The 19,383-nt window shown below is 41.8% G+C and overlaps 2 protein-coding genes across 4 annotated transcripts in view; both read left to right on the forward strand.

Annotated features, from left to right (window-relative positions):
• The window catches only part of nhsl2 (NHS-like 2), a 124,899-nt gene extending 115,133 nt beyond the window's left edge, over positions 1 to 9,766 (forward strand). For all 3 annotated transcript variants that reach the window (XM_061031679.1, XM_061031680.1, XM_061031681.1), the window contains exons 5-10: positions 1,622 to 1,804; positions 2,239 to 3,340; positions 3,443 to 4,610; positions 4,785 to 5,082; positions 5,617 to 5,734; positions 6,415 to 9,766. In XM_061031679.1, coding sequence (XP_060887662.1) covers positions 1,622 to 1,804; positions 2,239 to 3,340; positions 3,443 to 4,610; positions 4,785 to 5,082; positions 5,617 to 5,734; positions 6,415 to 6,754 — 3,209 coding nt within the window. In that variant the 3' untranslated portion in view covers positions 6,755 to 9,766. The remainder of the gene's footprint in view (positions 1 to 1,621; positions 1,805 to 2,238; positions 3,341 to 3,442; positions 4,611 to 4,784; positions 5,083 to 5,616; positions 5,735 to 6,414) is intronic.
• A 6,039-nt stretch (positions 9,767 to 15,805) lies between these two features.
• The window catches only part of arhgap36 (Rho GTPase activating protein 36), a 50,605-nt gene continuing 47,027 nt past the window's right edge, over positions 15,806 to 19,383 (forward strand). The window contains exon 1 of the mRNA XM_061031710.1: positions 15,806 to 16,074. Coding sequence (XP_060887693.1) covers positions 15,967 to 16,074 — 108 coding nt within the window. The 5' untranslated portion in view covers positions 15,806 to 15,966. The remainder of the gene's footprint in view (positions 16,075 to 19,383) is intronic.

Below are 19,383 nucleotides of genomic sequence, written 5' to 3' on the forward strand. Positions count from 1 at the left end.
AGGAAGTTAATAAATTAAGGATTTTTCTTTTCTCTGATAACAGAAAAATGACCGTGGCGCATCAGTCAGGGTTGATTAGGTTCAAGTAAATTGTTGATAATGATTATCACACCAGGAAATTAGATTATTTCTGGCTGCCAAAACACATTTGGTGCACAAAAGCTGCCGTATATTTTTTGTAAAGACGCTCCTGGCTTGATAAATATCACATCATTAATTGATTTGATGATTTGCAGCCTGCAGGTCAAAGACTTTTTAGATATCTGGGTTGAAACCAGACTTTTAAAAAGTTTTAAAAACATATTCGTCGGAACATTATTCATGTGTTACTTCAATTGGAGTTTTAAATGAACAAATTGATCACATTATTAGCTTTTAAAGTAAGAAACAAGACAGAGAAAGGACAACAGGAGTCGTTTTACTTTTGAGTGAACGTTTATTTCTGGTCCCGTCTCCATTGTCACAATTGTTTGTGGTTTGCAAAACAAGCCGTTATTGAATTTGACAGCATAATAACTTATTTGTGAGGAAACAAAAAGCTCAATTTGTTATATTTTTGCTCACTGAGACCCCATTCGAGTCGGGGGGTTATAAAAGAAAATACTGATTTGTTCCTCTAACTCAGTTTCTTTGGGCACTGGTGGCGTTATGCCAGGGTACTTTTTCATCGATCCGATTTGATTTGATTCATCTTCTGTTTTGCTTCAGTTGTGTGTGTCTGTGTGTGTGTTTATGTCTGTCTGATTTATTACTCAGCCCTCATTCACCGAGGAAAACAAAACTTCACTGAAAGGGTCCCTTTTTTGGAGGAGATAAATTCTCTCGGAGTAGACTGCATACCAAGATAACTGTCGCTATAAAACAAGGCCGTTGGCTTAATAGTAGTCTGACTGATTTATGCCGACAAGTGAGTCCTCTTGTCATTGAGGTAATCAAGTAGGTGTCTGCTTTCTCTGATGACTCACTGGATTACTGTCAGCCCAGAAAAGACATCGAGGGGACAGGGGGTAAGACAGAACAGCAGGTTTCTCTGTAGCATCTGCTTGAAGTCACTCAGGATTTTAAATATGGCAGCAGAAAATGTAGAACATAAACATAACGTAGGTTTATGGTGACAGTATGAGGAAAAGGCAGCTGTTCTAACACGTAGGTAGGTACATCAGCTTAATGTACTAATGTAATCTGACATCTCCTAACATATGCTCTTGTTCTTGTAAGGAACCAGTGCTGAACAACGTGTTGAATTGGAATAAGAAAAGTGATGCAACTGTGTAATAGGGGCTCAAATATCAAAGATCAGGTGTTGTAAAATCCAGGAATCATGGCATTATGCACCAGAAACCAGACGTCTGATTTACGGATTTCAAATCAAAAACCACAAAATATAAATAATAATATCCACAAACTGCAAGTTGTATCCTTTCCGGTCAGTCTCTTAACAAAAATAGATCCTAACCTGGGCGAGCCACGCTGGGTGTATTGAGAGTTATAATCAAATACTGAATTGCCATGTCAACAACATGATTGAATTTTGTGCTTCATTGAATTCCCTTGCTGCCTTGTTGAATTGCTCTCCCCATTGTCTAACCGACCGCCCCTGTTCCTTTGGTTTCTCCTCCAGGTGAAACAGGAGGAGGGAAATTCCACGGCGTCGACCTCCTCCAGCACTCCCCATCCCCATCCCCCTCTCCAGGGGACCCCTTCCCCCACCAGCCCCGCTCGCTGGAACCTGTCACGGACACCTTCCAGCAGAACCTCCCCCTGAGGAAGACACACTCCGACCTCGACACAACCTTACCTGCAGGTGCGTGTGGGACCACTGAGGAACCTCTGAACTCCCTCTCTGTGATTTTCTTGTCTTTTTTTCATGTGTTCCTGGCGCTCTAGTTTATGCTTACGTAAACTGTTCACCATCATCACCAAATGATAGAAAAGAGGAAAAAGAAAGCAACAGGGCATCATAAAAAATGCAATATTTCTAACCCCAACCATTGGCATGCTGGCAGTGAAGTTTCTGTTTTATATATAAGACACAATGTTCTGCTTTATTGGAGCTGTAAGAACATTTCCCTCTTTTGTTTGGTACCCTTTTACAAGGTAGAGGTTGGACCATGTCGGCTTACTTTATGCACAATAATAGTACTTTTTAAAACATTTTTACATGATTGTGAAAGGTGAGATATCAAAGACTTCATTTAATTTGCGATTAATCCTCCCTCTTCCCCATGTTTCCCACAGATAGCACCTTGGAGCAGCGTGCACAGGACCAAATTCACCAAGGAACTATGGACCACTCTGGGCTGTTATGCTCAAATACACCTACCGCTTCCTGGAACGGCCCTAAGGGCTCCACATTTTCTCCTGGAGGGTGGAACGAAACATACAGTTACAGCATGAACAAGGGCCCAGTAGTTCCGCCCAAACAGCACACAATAATCGGTAACGCAGGAGGAGGGAACCAAGAGAGGGTGATGTTGGTGGGCTCAGGACAGTCGGTGAGCTCTCATTCCAGTTCATTCACGGCTGTGACAAACCCTTCTGGGAGAGGAGGGAACAAAATGCCAGGGATATCTCTGGCAGCAGCAATGATGGGGAAGCGGAGCGAGACGGAAGGGGCTGCAGCAGATGGAGGGAGAGGAGGAGGAGGTGGAGGAGGAGGGGGAGGAGGAGGGGGAGCTGGGGAGGCAGGGAGAGGACGGGAGAGGTCGGCACGTTCCATCGCGGCAGCCAACGCCTTCAAGTTCAGGGAGCGTTCCCTTTCTACACCCACGGATTCTGGTTCCTTCTGCTTTTCAGAAGGTGGGTTAGGCCAGCCGGATGGGAATATAACAGACAACCAACAACAGCATAACAACTTCCTGGGTGAGAACTATGCGCTTCTCTACCCCAGAGGGAGCTCCGAAGATAGTGCCAGTACCACAGACACCATCTCTGTCACAGCTTCAGACTACAGTGCAGATGGTCGGTTGCGCCTACGCTCCCGCTCAATCTCGCTTAAGAAGTCAAAACGCAAGCCACCACCTCCTGTGAGGAGTGTCTCTCTGATGAAGAATCTTGGAGAAGCTGAGGGGAGAATCCACCATAAAGGCAGCCTTTATCGGGATGGCCGGCCAAAGAGCTTGCATATCCCAAGGGACCACTACCCAGACTTCCAGCCTGATTTCCTTCTGCCAAGCTCATCCTGCACCTCTAAACCCAGTGTTGCTGAGCGGGAGCTGAGCCAGGTAGGCCCTGATGGACCTCCAAGCCTTGAGATCCAGGCACCAGAGAGGGAGGGTGAGACAGACATTACCTTCCAAAATCACTGGCAGCTTGGGGATTGGAAAAATGACCCTTACAGGTAAACATGATTATGGAGCATGTTGAATTCTGTTAGACAAAGACTTAAAATGTATTTAATTCCACTTTCTTCACCATTTCTCCTTTTTTCTCTCTTTTAAAGGTCTCTGTCAGGCTCCAGCACCGCAACTGGTACCACCGTCATTGAATGTATGAAAGTCAGAGGTAGTTCAGAGTCCCTGCTTGATTCTCCTGCCACCTCCAGAGCCACCTCACCCTCACAGCTCTCCATGGAAACGGACGTCAAGGCGTCTTCACCTTTCAGACCACCTGGACTCATGTCCCCATCAAGTGGCTATTCTAGTCAATCAGAGACTCCCACCCCAACTGTTCCACTCAGTCAAATGGCAGGGCATGGGACAACGGGAACAATGGGGACGTTGGGTTGTAAGTTGCGCCCTAAGATACCAGAAAGGAAATCATCGCTCCCATCACCCAAAGACCCAGCTGCAAGGTCGAGATTGTCCTTTGAGATGCCGGTAAATGCCCATCTAGAGCTGTCATCCATTAAGCCAAAGCAGAAAGCTAGCAGACGGCATTCTGACACCTCGACAGCCGCAAAACCAGGAAAAGGCAGTCCCAGCTCTTCCCAAGCATTGCCTGTGGTTACCCAGAATGAGCTGAAGACTATAAGGCTTCGCTCTGTCTCTCGCGGTGACCTGGAAGACTGTCCTGATGGGGCCTCAGACACCATCGAAGAAGAACAGCATGGGCGTGACCTAGGTGAAGACCCAAGCCCTCCACCCACCCTACCTAAACCCAAACCCCCTGTTGCTGTCAAGCCCCCACTGCCCAAGCGACCCCTTAACCTTCTCCTCAAGTCTCCCTCCCCTTCTTCCACATCCCCCCTAGGCCTTGATTCACCTCCCGCCTCACCCATTGATCGGCCTGTTCCCCTAGGCAACATCTACAAAGTCATGAGAAAACCCAAACCCAAAAAACCTCCCCCACAAACTGCAACAAGTCCCTCTGCTCCCCATGACTCTTCCAGTTCATCCCAAACTGCCTATGACCATTCATTCCTCCCCAACTCGCAGTCCCTCTTTGATCTTCCTCCTCTTCCAGACCCCCAGCCTCTCCTGGAAGACCCAACGATGGAGCCTGAATTTGAAGGCAACCAGGAGATCCGTCTTGGTCCTGAGGATGGAGGATCACTCCCATCACCATGCAGTAACCAGGAAGCCCCGGAGCTCCAGGACAAAAGCAAGACACTTCCCTCAAGGATGACAATCTCCTGTTTGGCAGAACTGTCAGACAAAAAGAAACCCAAGGTGAGGAACGCATCTCTCAGAAAATGGTTCATGTAGCAGGTGTCTTTGAATGTAAGATCAGCAAGTGCGTCTTTAATGCAAACAATGTGGAATTGGAGGTAGAGTTAAAGAAGGTAGTGATTTCATGTCTTTGTGTGATTTTTGGATGTTACATCCGTTCTTATTGCTTTCCAGGTTCCACCTCCAGTACCCAAGAAGCCAAATGTCCTGCTTCTTCCCTCGTCAGCCCACTCCTCTACCAATGGCAGCACAGATAGGCAGACGCCACAGACTGACAGTCCTGTGGGTCTTCGCTCACCTGTGGGAGCATTCTCACCTGAAGAGTTTCCCAGTGCTCCCAATGTGTACGATATGCCCGAGCAGGAGGAGAACCACTTGGAAACAGATGAGGAGAGCTCTAAAGAGTCGTCTCTTCAGGATTCCTCCCTCACAGAGTTAGGAGGGAAAATGGCCAGCACTGGGATTGGAGAGGGTAAGTTTATGAGAGGCAGGAATCAGGCATTATCCTTTGTAAGCATCGGGTTGCACCCTACCATAATGCAGAATTTGCTAAACCATGTAAGCTAAAAGAGTGTTGTAGAAAAAACTGTGGAGCATCTAACCTTTCAGTTGTCATTTTCTATGCATGTGTTTAATGATAGCCTGTCAGAGCTGCTACCGTTGATTAGGATCCTTCCCTGCCGTGTTTGATGCATAACCTCATTAATCTGCTTGGGGAGATTTCTCAGCTTTTAAAGTAAAGCCCTACTGCTCTAAAATTGGACCAAATCACAACAATAGGGTAGTTACCTCTGCGTGTAACAGTGCAGTTTACATCTTATATTATCTTATTATTCTCAGACTAATTATGTCGGATTTTCTTGAATTGCAAGTGACAAACAGAAACAAACCAAATCAAGCAGAAATGTAAAGATATACTGTGATTAGCAAGAAACAAAAAACTAAAATATGCAGTGTACAAAAAACACTATGTATTGATGTGTCATGCTTTCTCTGTCTTGTTTAGAAGACTCTACAGCCAATGAGAAGACAGTACTCCATATTGCAGAGGAAACAGATGACGACTTGTTGCCCAGCACACCTGCAACACACACCACCGAGGACCTGTTCACTATCATTCACAGGTTTGAAGATAAATACGTCTTCTCAGATTTCATACAAACAGAAATATGACATAAAGAACAATGCAATAGTATATACAAACATTGATATTACAGCAGATCCCTTTTCTCAAAAGGATGTTTGAAAGGTTAAAAAGTGTTACAGTTTGTTTTGACGGGCCAATCTAAGCTCAGGCAAAAAAATGTTCCAGGCAACAATAAGCTTGCCATTTTATTATAACCTGAAGAATGTGACAGAAGACACTTTGCTTTGTTGAAAGGTGTGAGGCATACAGAGCATTAGGTTTCCTAGCAACGGCTACATGTATAATGGGTGACTGCACGACCAGTAGTTCTTATTCAGTCATTTTTTCAGGATCTCTTTCTCTTACACTCACACACACACATTACAAGAAAGCTAGTCTCCAAGCAACAAGTGTTCATGATGTTACCTTGCACAGTGCTGAAAATAGCTGGAAACGTGGAGAAGAGAAGGTTTGGAGGGAGAAAGCAAAGAACAGGAGATGCTTTCAATACTTAATAGAGAAGATGGAGTCCCTTCTGAAGTAACATATTGTTCTCCATAAGAGAGATGTTAATTTTTTTTTATTAATCCCCTCCCCCACCCCTCACTTGTTTTAATGTTATTTTTTCTTCCCGTTCTACATCCTTGCTAATAATCTTCCCTTCCCTTCATTGCCCAGGTCCAAGCGAAAGGTTCTAGGTCGTAAGGAGCCATCGGACTCCTTCGGTAGCCGCCAGAGCCTGGTGTCCCCAGTGAAGCACAGCACCAGTGGAAGCGATCTCCGAAATCTTACCTTAGGCTGCAGTCAAAGGTCAAGCTCTCGCAACGAGAACTTCATGGCCCTGCTTCAGAAGAAAGGCAGCAAGTCTTCCAGCGGAGCAACCAGAGTCTCCGCGATGGAGCTTCTCAAAAGCACAAACCCTCTTGCGCGACGGGTCACAGAGTTTTCAACCACTATTTCAACAACCAATGAAGGGGGAGATGTGGAATCCGGGTACGGCAAACCCAACGATCAATGAAAGTTTTTGTTAACAATTGTTAACCAGGTCTGACACAGCTACCAACATATTCTACGATGCACCATTGCAGATTGGGCATTCTGACCAAAACGTCCAACTGGATCGCTCCAACTACTGGGTGACCATTTGGGCTGTCCAATCCAATTGGAGCACAATTTTGGACAAAGTGGCCCCTCCCATGGTTGAAGCACTATTGATCCCTATCAAACTGGTCCCTTTAGGAAAGTGAGAAATCTGTGGTGAGCACATGTTTTTCTTGCTGTATTTTCAACCAAAGGTGGAGGCCTTGAGGATACTCTTCAATACTGCATCCACCAAGTTTCCAGTGTTTGGGATATGCTCACTGTGGCGACTGGATGGATAAATTGAGAGATGGAGTTCATATTGGGAATATGTGGATATACAGTGGATACCTTTTCTTCAGGATCCATCCTGATCAAGACATCAAGAATAATCGATGGCATACATACAGGATACTTCAAAAGAGCAGTCATCAGAGAAATCTAAGAAATAAATGGAATTCAATACAGAAGATGTGACATTTCCAAATGATATGTCAACCATTCAATGAAAAGTACCAATTGCGCCACAGCAACAACACCTGTGGAACTACATGAAATGAAGGATTACTATTTAACGATGTGATGAGACCCCAGGGAAACAAGTCCGCCCCAAACCTTGGACATCCTTGTCTTATTTCTGTGGTAATCAAATACCATAGCAGGCATCCTCATTGACATTCTCAGATAACTTGGTGTTCTGATTTAAGGGGAGGAAACGCGGGAATAACAAAGAAGAACCACACGGGGGCTTTTTGCCACCAAAGATGAGGCATGTAACAGATTTCTTTGCTCATGCCATGCCATGAACATGAACGTGGAATTTCACAAAACATTCCACAGAAGCACCCATGGTTGACATTTTGGAACGCAAGCACTTTTCTTTTTTTCCTTGGCATGGACAGTTGTTTACATGGCGCAGATTTTGCATTGCTCCATTTTTCCTTTCCTTGAGAGACTCATCAATTATTATTTTTTCAGCCTTTATTTTTGTCATATATTTTTTTTCCTACACATGCTAGATGGCCATATATTGTACAATGTTTAATTTGGATTGTACTGTATGTATCATGTACAAAGATAAATGTAACACATCTATCATTTGGAATCTTGGATACAAAGACTAAATATAGTGTACAGCGCAGCAAGCAGCTTGTACTACAAACTGCCCACACGATGGAGGGAACACACAGACAAAGACATTGAAGACGAGAAGAACAGACCTATCAACACAAGGGTGTGTGTGTTCATACAAGTGTGTGAGGACGAAATCTTGCCTGTGGAGTTTCTGTACGGAGAGCATGAAGCAGGCCTGGTTATTAAACAGGGTTTCTATTCATTTTGGTCTCTGGTGATGGGACCAAAGGACTGTTAAAAAGACAAACAGACCAGAGGGGACCTGGCGGTGTTAGTGTGTGTATGTATGTGTGCCTGTGCGTGTATAGAGGGTAGTGCCAAGAACAATGTCAGAGAGAAGAAAGAGAGTGTGCTGAAACTTGTGCAGGTTTATGGCATTTCCCTGACTTTTGTGTGTGCATATGACAATTTGACATTTTGTGTTGTGTGTGTGAATGTGTGCTTTCTCCATCATCATCCCACGCTCCCATCCCCCAAAACCCCTGCCTTTCTTGGGATAGGATTAAAATGAACTAAGCCTCTCTACACCCGCACATTACTGAACCACAAGGGTTCTGGAGCGATGCGGGTTCCGGGACTCCAAGGGGACAATGCGAACCAAAAGATCAAGAGGATTCCAGAACCAAGAGGATTCCAGGATGCCTGGTCAAGTTTGGAATTCCAGAATGGGATTGGTGGCCACCACAGCTCGACTGTCAGCAGTGTCGCATAGTGGCGTTACAGGGCACAGGAGCTGTTTCTGTTATTTGCCGTCCTCATTTTCACACGCCGTCTCTTTGGTCTCACAGGGTAGCCGCGATCAGCTCCCTCCTCCTCCTCCTCCTCCTCCTCCCTTCCGCTCGTTCCTCTCCTCCTCCTCCTCCCTTCATCGCCGTTGGAGCACACACTCCATCTGTCTCTCTGCATTCGGCATCATCTCTAATTTTCTCTCCCCCTAACCCTCTCTTCTGGCAACACACAGTAGCGCACTTTTACTGCAACCTCTCTCCGTTTTCACACGTAGCATCGCCTCCGTATCTCCCCTTCACATTTTTGACAAACCATCCCCTTTCTCTACCACATCTCTTCTCTCTCCTCCTCTTCTCCACCTCTCTGCATTCAGTCTATGCATCTGAGCTTGGCAGGCGACACGACACCGGATGAATGTCAATGAATGACTGTTAAGAACATTGATGCTGTGCTTTATTTCAGAGTGAACAAAACATTGTTTTTATCAGCGCTTATCTTATGCCTTCTCTCTTTCTTGCTCTCTGAGTTTTTATACTTTTTCTTTAACTTGCTTTGGAGTATCCATGTTAGATGAAATTGACATGGATGGATGAATGATTGGATAGGATATGTGTGTTAACAGAAAAAGGCAGGGTTTGAATGTGGATTTGGACAAAGGACCTTGACATTTGGAAGCTGAACAGACCACCCTGAAGTCTCTGGCTGACCCTCCCTTCTGGATTACTGTCTGAGAATTAAGATTACCAGTGGTTCAGCTCAAACACCTGATTTATCCGTTGCATGGATGGACTGTGTGGAGAGAGGAAAGGACGTTTCATCTCTTGACTCCTAGTCGTCAAACTATCCCTCGGTGCTATTGAGTCGGAGTTCCCCCTAGTGGATGGAAAGGAGAAACCACAAATAGCAGGAGCGTAAAAACAAACTCCTTCACACACATCCCTCAGTCTTTCAGGTCTTTGTGGCAAAAAAAAAAAAAAGAGATAAAGATTTGAAAAGTGCATAAATCTATCACCATCTATGATGACTAGTCAAGTGACGCTTGTTTTAAATATTTAGTGAATGAAAAAGATAAACCTATAAAACTCTGTGTTTGTTTGCCTTGTATACTGAATCATGGGCGTGTTGCTGCAGCGCCTACTGTGTTTTTTTTATTTGTTATTTTTTTTATTTGAACTGCCTTTGTAGTACACTCAACAAACACAAGCTTTCTCAAAACCTGGCCAAAGCATCGGTAAAGGGAGTATTTTTAACTGTTTAATCCGACCTGTAAAGGACTTCTGTTGTTCCCAGCGTGTGCTGCAAGTGACTCCGATATCTAAAGCATTCAACGAACAAATAGTTTGCCCAAATATGAGCACACTGACCACATTCACACGGTGGCTTTTGTCTTAGGATGTCACTCACAATCACAAGACTTAAAAAAACTTGGAATACAGTGTTCTGTTTTAACATTATTACCTGAAGAGGGATGTCAGAGGATAGCAGCCACCGTGTGAATGTGGTTATTGCAAAGACAGACAAGGTCAGGCCGGGTAGTGATCAGAAAAGTGAAGTTGATAAAACTAGATTATTTAAAATGTACTCATGGCTTTTGTTCAAAATTTTGGAACAGAGACAACAAGTAGAGTGTTAGGAGAGAGGACGTTTTGTTTCAGGGTGTATACAGAGTGCAACTAAATATGGCGTATACTATATTAGGAGGAATGTGCCACCTTCAGCATATGTTCAGGATCAGCAAACAACACTGTGGTTTTGCTCGTTCCTGTGTAGACAGATGGCAGATTTCTTCAACCCGCCTGTCAAAACCGGAGGTACAAATAATAAAAAAAAGACATATGGGTACACTGGTGAAAGGATGCCAAGCCCTACGTACGGATACAATCATCTAAAATTTAGAGAAAAGTGTCTATTTATGAAAATTTTATAAATATTTTCGAGGCAGAGTTGTGAAGGCATAAATGATCTCATTGGTCTGCTTGGACGTCACTGGCAATGTGGTGCCATATTTTTGCTACTGTTTACATATTTTAACAACCAACATACTGAAAAAGAAACAATTTGGATCCCCCGGTCCTTCCCATAGGCAGGACGGGAAAATATGGTACCTTGAAGTAGCTGGGATTTAATCAACCATTAAGAATATTTAAGCCTAAAAGACGGCTCTGCCTCCAAGAAATGTCCGTAGAATTGAATTGACAATATATTATATTGAAAATGTCTTTCTATAAAGTGTAAAAAATAGAGCTGACATGAGATATATATTAAATATATAGTCCATTTTTCTCATCTTAAGGAAAAAGATAGGGAGAGGAAAGGGGAGGGGAGAAGGTTTGATTCTGTCAAATGTTTTGAGATTGCCATCACATAGTCCCTCATCTTTACCTGCACCTCCCCTCTTTCCTCTTATTATATTAAAAAGCTTTTCCCCTCACTCTCTTGTTAAAAGGTATAGCACAGCCAGAAAGTACAGAACACTGCAATTGGCCATTAGTTTTGTTTGATTTTACAGTTATTCCCTGTGGACACAGACAACAGCCAAGTAGGGAAATAGCAACCTGAGCAATGTTGCTACTATACATATAGGATATTAGAGCAATCTTGATAAGTGAGCATCTAAAGTGAACACTTTTCTTTTAACTATTGACCTATGTTTACATTAATTTGACCTTTTTTAATAAGTGTTAATTGGTCAGTCTGTTCCCAGATTATTTTGTTATGATTTATGGAGTTTGGGTGTTGGTACAAGAGAGTGAAAAAGGGTGAAAAGAACAACAGAGTAAGACGGATAATGCTAGCAGATTTGGGCCAAAGAGAATCTTGAATTTAAGGGGTTGCCAGAGGTTGGGGGTTTACACTGTTTGGATATGTTATGGGTACTTTTGAGTAGAAACTGATGTCCCTTGCATGTAAACCCCCTCCTCCGGCCTGTGAAAGCAAATATAAACTCCACTTTAACCCCAGTTAAGGGGCTTTACAGGCAGCTTTTAAAGACACAGAGATTAAAAAAAATTAGAGAACATAAATAGAGAGAGAAGCAGACAGAGTTATTGGAATTAATTCTATTTTTGTTATTCCCCATTGACAAAGACATATTTAAAGGAATATTCCATGTATGTATTGAATAACCTGTTTCCCTGCCCCATCCAATGGTGTGATCTGTAGCTGCAAGGTGGCGTCACACACAAAAGCTCCCCTCTGCAGCCAGGACATGCCAATGTGATGAAATGATAATTATATCATTATAAATAAATTATTTTTCTTGCTTAAAAAAAACCAAAACTGTGTTTTTCCTAATTCCCGCCTGTTGTTTGTGCTTTGCACCCTTGCTTGTCTTCAAGGTTACTTTCTGCATCCGTATTAATGAGTTTCCCTCGAGACTCAACCACACTTCTGTTAATTAGGAGTTTCTTTCTTCACAGAGTACCAAGAGATGCTAACCCAAACCTTCTGATCCAAAGTTTACTCATTAAGGACATTTTGTCTCAACATTGCTAAGCATGCTCACTAGGAGAAGTTGGGTAATAAAAGAAAAGCGTCTGTATTCAGTGTAGAGAAGATATTTCATATTTGCCTCTCATTAAACAGAACCTTGAACACTTTCTAAGACACGTTTCATACACTACTTGTTAGTCCCAAATTGATCAATTACAGATTTGTAGATGGAGATGCTGAAACAACAAAGAAGACTCCCATTCCCTCTGATTCACTGTCAATTTGTCTGTTTACCCACAGTCAGGGGAACACTAAGCTTAAGGTAAAGCTATACAGGTGGAACCTTAAGACCCTCCTCATTATTATTTATATTTTGCTTCCGTGTTTGAGACTGGGCTGCAAGGCAAATTAGCTACTGTAATGAGTAAAATGACATCACTTTTGTGAACACTGCCTAATGAAATTCCCATTTTTTAAAAATTTAAGTAGTTTTTGGCATCTGAAAAGGTGTTGATATAAGACCTTTTACTGTTGTCTAAGCCTTGGCGTCCTGAAATTTTGGCTGGGTCGATGCCTTCTGGCAGATACTAGTCCTATTTCTTGAGAAACCTTTCAGCTCAGGATCTACCACAAAGTCGATGATCTTTAAATCAACCGAGAAGCATAAACATTACTCAAACATTTATCTAATTTCTTAACACTAAATAACTCTTGGAATGTAATGAAAGCCAACATGCAAAACCGTTTGGAGGATAAGTGGATGGACTACTTTTGTAGCTGTAAAAACCAGATCAGCAGTGCCAGTGTTTATTTAGAAGCATCAGTCTGCGTGCATATTCAAAGCCTCGGGAGATTCTGGAGTTGTGATCTTGTGAATATGGTGTACACTGTCGGAGCTCTGGGCGGAAAAAAAAAGTTTGTTTTCATAATCAGTTGCCCCTCACCTCCATGACGTAGGGAGTCAGCGCCCACTGCAAAAAACAAACTTGCCTAATTATCTTACCAAGACTTCCCTGGGCTGTCTCATTTATGTGTGTGTGGGTGTGTAAGTGTGTGCTGTCACTGTGAGGACCAATTAACAAATTATGTTTTGTGAGGATGTTTATGGAAAGTTACAACATTTTAGTTAACCATTACATTGTGAAAGGTCAGTTTAGTTATTTTGATATTTCAGTTAGAGTTGGGGGCTTGGGATTTATTATTGCCCCATTAGGGCAGATAGTAGATTTTCTGAAATTTAAAAAGGACATATTTGTGTGTGTGTGTGTGTGTGTTTGTGTGTGTGTGTGTGTGTGTGTCTGGTTGTCCATCAGGGCTTCTTCTGCAGAGTGTTTAATCTTCCAGCTCTATAATGACATTCTCTCAGTTAATTGCTTCCTTCCTACACAAACACGCACACCCATTCACACACACACATTCACTCACACACACACATTCACACACACACATTCACTCACACACGCACACACACACACACCAACAAAAAACCCAACATGCACACACACAGTTTTCACCGTCTGTGGTGATAACTGTTTCTCTTTGGACACCAGAGCCATCTAGTGGCTTTAAATGATCAGTGCAACATAAACACATTCTAGATGAAATCATTTATATAATATGATTCATTCTTATGTAATTAAAGGGAAACTTGCACTTGTACTATAAAGTTAGACAAAAACAATAACACAAAGAAAACAGGAATCTATGTATGATTAAAAATTGATTGGATTAAAACAATTTTTTTAGATCCAAGATTCTCTCATAAGTTTCTAAAATACTGGAAAAGAGGAGAGAGAGAAAACATTGAAGTGGTAGTGATACATATTTATAATTGACTGATACCTTAAAAGATAATGGTAACAATAATTTAATGTTTTTTTATCTAATTTGTGGTCGCATAGCTTTCTTATATTTTAACTTGACTAGAGAAATGCTGGAGAGAGTTAAGTCAATTAGATGTAAAGTAAAGTCTAGTTTATGATAAGTCCATTTTATTTTAAAGAGGACTGAGATTTCAAAACAAATATAAATTGAGAGATTAAAATTCTCAATTTTTTTTTCCTTTAAGTTACATCTAACATAATAAAATACATCAAATAAAAATAAGTATTGAACTGGATTCCTTGATAGGAGGTCCTACTTATCAAACCAAAATACAGAATTTTGAATAAATGTTGAAAATTGAAGAATTATTGAAAATATATTCTTTGCTGAGGCCACATTAATGTATTTTCTGTTTACATTCTATTTTGCATTTCTTAAATTTACTTAAATGCACATCTAACCATCCTACACAGTGATGTTTCTAAGCACTGACCCATCGTGGAGAACACTTACTGACGCGCGAGGTGAGAAGTTAAAACACTAGAGGTCAGCAGAGACAAGAAGTAGCTGTAAAGTCACAGCAGGGACAAACCATGAAACATTTTTCATTGTGTATTCTCTGTATGTCAGAAAACAATACTCCTATATTAGATTATTTTCAAAAATGTAAACAGGTGTGTGAGAAGGCAAAAAAAAATAGCGGAAACAGATATATATCTTTACCCATCACAATGATTATTTTATCGTATATGTATGATAATTTAATACAGATAATGTGGTTTTAACAGATTCCAATCAGTGTACATATAGATATTAGTAAAGGTCATGAACTGCGGGCACTTCCAGAGTGGGCAGCGTGTTTGTGTGTGTGCGTGTGTGTAAGCTGATTCAGCAGAGTGATTACTGTAACAGCTTCATAATAAAATGCTCAAATTTAATTACATCTCTGCCTCGGACACAAATATGCACACAGTCACACACAAACGGTGTGTGTTTTCATCACTGTAGAGGACATCCCATTGACTCACATTCATGTTTGAAAGACGTACCTCAATTTTAATCATAACTCCTGTTTGTGTTGCCCTAACTTGGACTTAAAGCCTGAAACATACACACATGACCTTAAACAGATCCTGTGTCTTCAAATTCAACAAAGTGCCTAATGAGGGCTTGCAGAACATTTTGTCCCCAAACTGCAATCTGGGTCCCCGCAATTTGTGTAATCAGATGTAATCAGGTCCCCGCATTGTCAATAAAACCAGGTGACACACACACACACACACACACACACACACACACACACACACGCACACACACACACATGCACTAAAAACCCAAACAGCAGGGAAGGTTCTGTCATCATGGCCAAACTACCAAGCTCCACTCTTCCTGTTTCTGACAGTCCAGAGCATGCCATGTTATCTATGACACACACACACACACACACACACACACACACACACACACACACACACACACACACACACACACACACGCATTCACGCACACACGCATTCACGCACACATGGGAAGCAGCTATAGAACAGGAAGTACTGACAGCAATCTGCACTCACAACAGAGACAGAAAAGAGTGAGATGAGAAATGATCACTTCCTGGAGAGATTTTTTAAAAGTTAAGAGATTATTCACAAATGAAATTATTAAAAAGAAGAAGAGATGAAAGAGGAAAAATGAGAGAGGGGAACCTTTTTTTTTTTTAAAGCCAAGAAACTGTTGAGTAAATTGCAGTAGAAGAGGAAAAGAGAGAGGAAGTGGAACCAAAACAGAAACAGGGAGGGATGAGGGAGTGAATTCATGTGGGGAGGAGAAAGAGGGGTGGAGGGAGGAGTAACGGCAAGTGCAGGAGAGAAGGAGGAGTGGAGAAGAGAGAGAGCAGCAACATTTGAAAGGAGAGGAAGCAACAGAAAGAGGAGAAAGAAGAAGATTTAAAGGGTTTTTTTAACAGCCTGGTTATTGGGAGTACCTGTGAAGAAGAAGAGGACGGGACACACACATGCAGACGCCTGACTGATGCTCCTACTGGATGGACCATTCACATCCAGTTCGCCTCCTCCTCTTCCTCCAGCCGTGCACGTAGAGGATCGACCTGTGCGATCAGACATGCATTTCTTCTATGTGGTAGGTGACACACGGGCGTGCGTGGATCTGATTGCATGTGTGTGTGAGTGTGTTTATGTAACTGCACATGTAGATATGTTTGTTTTTGTTGCTGTGCAAAACCTCATTCTGCATTTTTTTCTATTTTATGTGAAATATGCTGACAGGCCGGGAACTCGTCTGTGAAATGCTGAGAAATGGAAAAAAAAAAAATTGCTATAATTTGTGTGGTTTTTTTTTTTTCAAATCTTGCGTGTGGAAATAACTGTTGATCACAACTTTTTTCATTTCTACATCAGTCATGAAAAAAGATAAAAGATTGAAATGCCAAGATATAAAATCAGTCATTAAAAAGCAACACGATAAGTAAAATAAAGTCTCTGATTACGCAAGTTTATCAGTTTGTTTTTTTTCAGGCTTGAGTCATTCGTGTTTCATTAAATTCAGCCGGATTTGGTCGAGCTTATTTATAACAGCGATCTGAAAATGTTGTCACTAGACCAAAAGACACAACTCCAGAATGATTAAAGTGAAATAACGTAGTACGTAACCTGCAAGAATAGACTGTGCTTGTTTATCTTGTAAAGTGGGGACTGTAGTTCTTTAATCGTCCATTTTTCATTCAACGCAGCTAGATTGTGTCAAGCTACTTTTTTCATGTTTTTAATGACAAAACTTTCCAATCACACAAAAAAAGTCACAACTTCTAAAAGGTTGTTTATCTTGTAAAGTGGGGACCGTTGTTCATTTAACCCCCTGGGTAAAGCTAAAGTAGTTTATGTCTCATAACTATTCTCAAACTTTAAGACACCATTTCTATTAAATAAATCAAAAGTTGAATTACGACACAAGCGAGCTGCAAATAGAGTCTCCTTTTATGGACTTGGAATCAAAGGCTCCAACTCTGATTACATGTTTATTAGTCACCTAAAGTCTATGGTTCTTTTTATATCCATGTTTTTATTGCACTGGCTGGGTTTCCTGCCAGTAAGTTTCAAACTTTGCCCCTGCAACTAACGACACTGTTCCTGTAATATATAAAAAACAGTTAAATCATTTCTTATTTGGCCTCCAGGACCGAAATCATCAAATTGGAATCACCTCTGTGTAGATTCCTTGTGTTGCAAATGGCTTAAAATGAGAATTGTAATGTCATGATATGATGATATAAGTGATTTTAGCCCATCCACATCTTGAGTTGATGTTGCGTATCGGTCCCTTAAGAACCTTTCTAGTTTTTCATTTGAGGAGTATTTAGACCAGGTCTGTGATGGTCCCTCCTGTAGTTTGACTCATTTCTTTTTAAAAGAACTAGAAGATTCATTTCTCACTACTCCTCAAGACTTTGTCACCCCATGTATGGAGGCTGTGGTCCTCCAGGCGGGCGACTTGGGTTCGAGTCTGACCTGTGGCTCCATTCCAGTATGTCGTTCCCAACTCTCTCTCTCTCTCTCCAATTTCTGGCTCTATCCTCTTCCCTGTCTCTAAAATAAAGGCATAAATAGCCCAAAAGTAAAACTTGAAAAATAAATAAATTCGGATAGCCCGGCGCTAACTGTTCTTTAAAGATATATTTGTGGGCTTTTTGTGCCTTTATTTGAGAGATAGGACAGTCGAGTAGGAAATCAGGGAGAGAGAGAGAGAGAGTGGGGAACAACTTGCAGGAAAGGAGCCACAGGTCGGAATCGAGCCCGGGCTGCCCGCCAGGCCTCCACACATGGGGAGCGCGCCACCAGAGCCCTAACTTTTAATATTCAAACAACAGTTTACAGGGTATGGTCAGCCCTGTTTCTGTTACCTTTATACCACAATATACACCACACTGGATAACACCATCACTAGTACCATCATGCCACAAATTTTGAGAGCTCGTGTTAATTTTATTTATTTATTTTTAACCAATTTATTAGGACCGACAAATTAACACAACACACAACAAACCACAACAACAACAAACAGACACATTACAACAAAACAAAAAACGAACAAAGATTAACAACAGCAGTTTTTCACAACCAGTAGAGCTAAATAAAATCATTCATATTCTATTGTATTTGATGTTCCTATACACATTACACTGAACCATCAGAAATATTGCCAATGGGGACCATTCCCTTCCAAAAACCTCAAGAGTACCTCTGAGTACATGAGATAATCTCTCCAAAGGCAGGATGGACATCAGTTTTTCATCAGTTTCAGCTCTTGTTAATTTAAACCACTGAAATGGCACGATGGAAACTGAAGGTGAAAGAACTCACCATTAGCGTCAGATTACCACGGGACTGTTTTTGGTAAGGTTGCTCTAAAGCACCACTTTGCCATCACTGCCAAAACAAAGTCTCACAGAATCTTAAACCTTTATCAGTGCAGATTCTAAACCTTCCTCCCTCCCTCAACAGTCAGACATAACCAGACAGCTGCATCAATTTTCTCTCTCAAACGTGTATTTTCTGCATCTGCCCATCTGTCATCTTGTGTTTCACTCTCTCTGCACAACATCCCTCTCTCTCTCTCTCTCTCTCTCTCTTCCCCATCTGTCTCTCCGCAGCCTCCGCCACGGCGACGTTCAGTCAGTGTGGCTCAATCATATTTCCTGCTTGTCTTTTTGATTTGTGTATCAGAGTCTGGAACTTTCTGTGGCTCCATGAAATGGCCAAATCCCATCCACGTCCAAACTATTTCAGAACTGGAAGTTCCAGCTATGACCCTTTCCCCCTTTCGCAGTATTTGAACAGCTGTCGGTGTTGGTTTTCATGATGTTGTTGTGTTTGTGAGGTGTTTAAATCAACTTCATGTTTTGAAGGTCAGTGATGCTTGATATTTCAACTGTCCGTCTTTCTTAAGTTGCAATTTTTGCTCACTGTTAAAAGCTTGAAGACTGAACCGAGCTGCCTCTAATACACAATTTTGAAATTAGTAAATGTTTAGAAATAACTTTTTTTGAAAAATCTAAAGTGACTCTTTGTGTACAGATGGTTACAACTTCTATTCTATTACAACGTAATTGTTTTTTGGAATTTCTGTTCATAGAAAGAGATCTTGCCAGGGGTTGGGGTGGGGGAGGGTAAGGGGCCTCGGTCTCCATAGGAACTAGGGAACATGGCGGGATGATGACAATCCGCAGCGATACACAAATATAGTCACATCACTTATGACATACACGTTTTGTTTAATGAGGTAATTTCAAGCATTCTAAATATCAACTGCCTGTAGACAAGCAGCACATCTGCCCCAGTTTGGCCACCGCGGTCACGAAAGTCGAGCTCCACCGCTGGAAGAAAGAGACTTAAAATAGAAATACGTATTAACATATTTTAAAATATTTCAGTG

The sequence above is a fragment of the Labrus mixtus genome, chromosome 23, assembly GCF_963584025.1.
Source record: "Labrus mixtus chromosome 23, fLabMix1.1, whole genome shotgun sequence".
Lineage (NCBI taxonomy): Eukaryota > Metazoa > Chordata > Actinopteri > Labriformes > Labridae > Labrus > Labrus mixtus.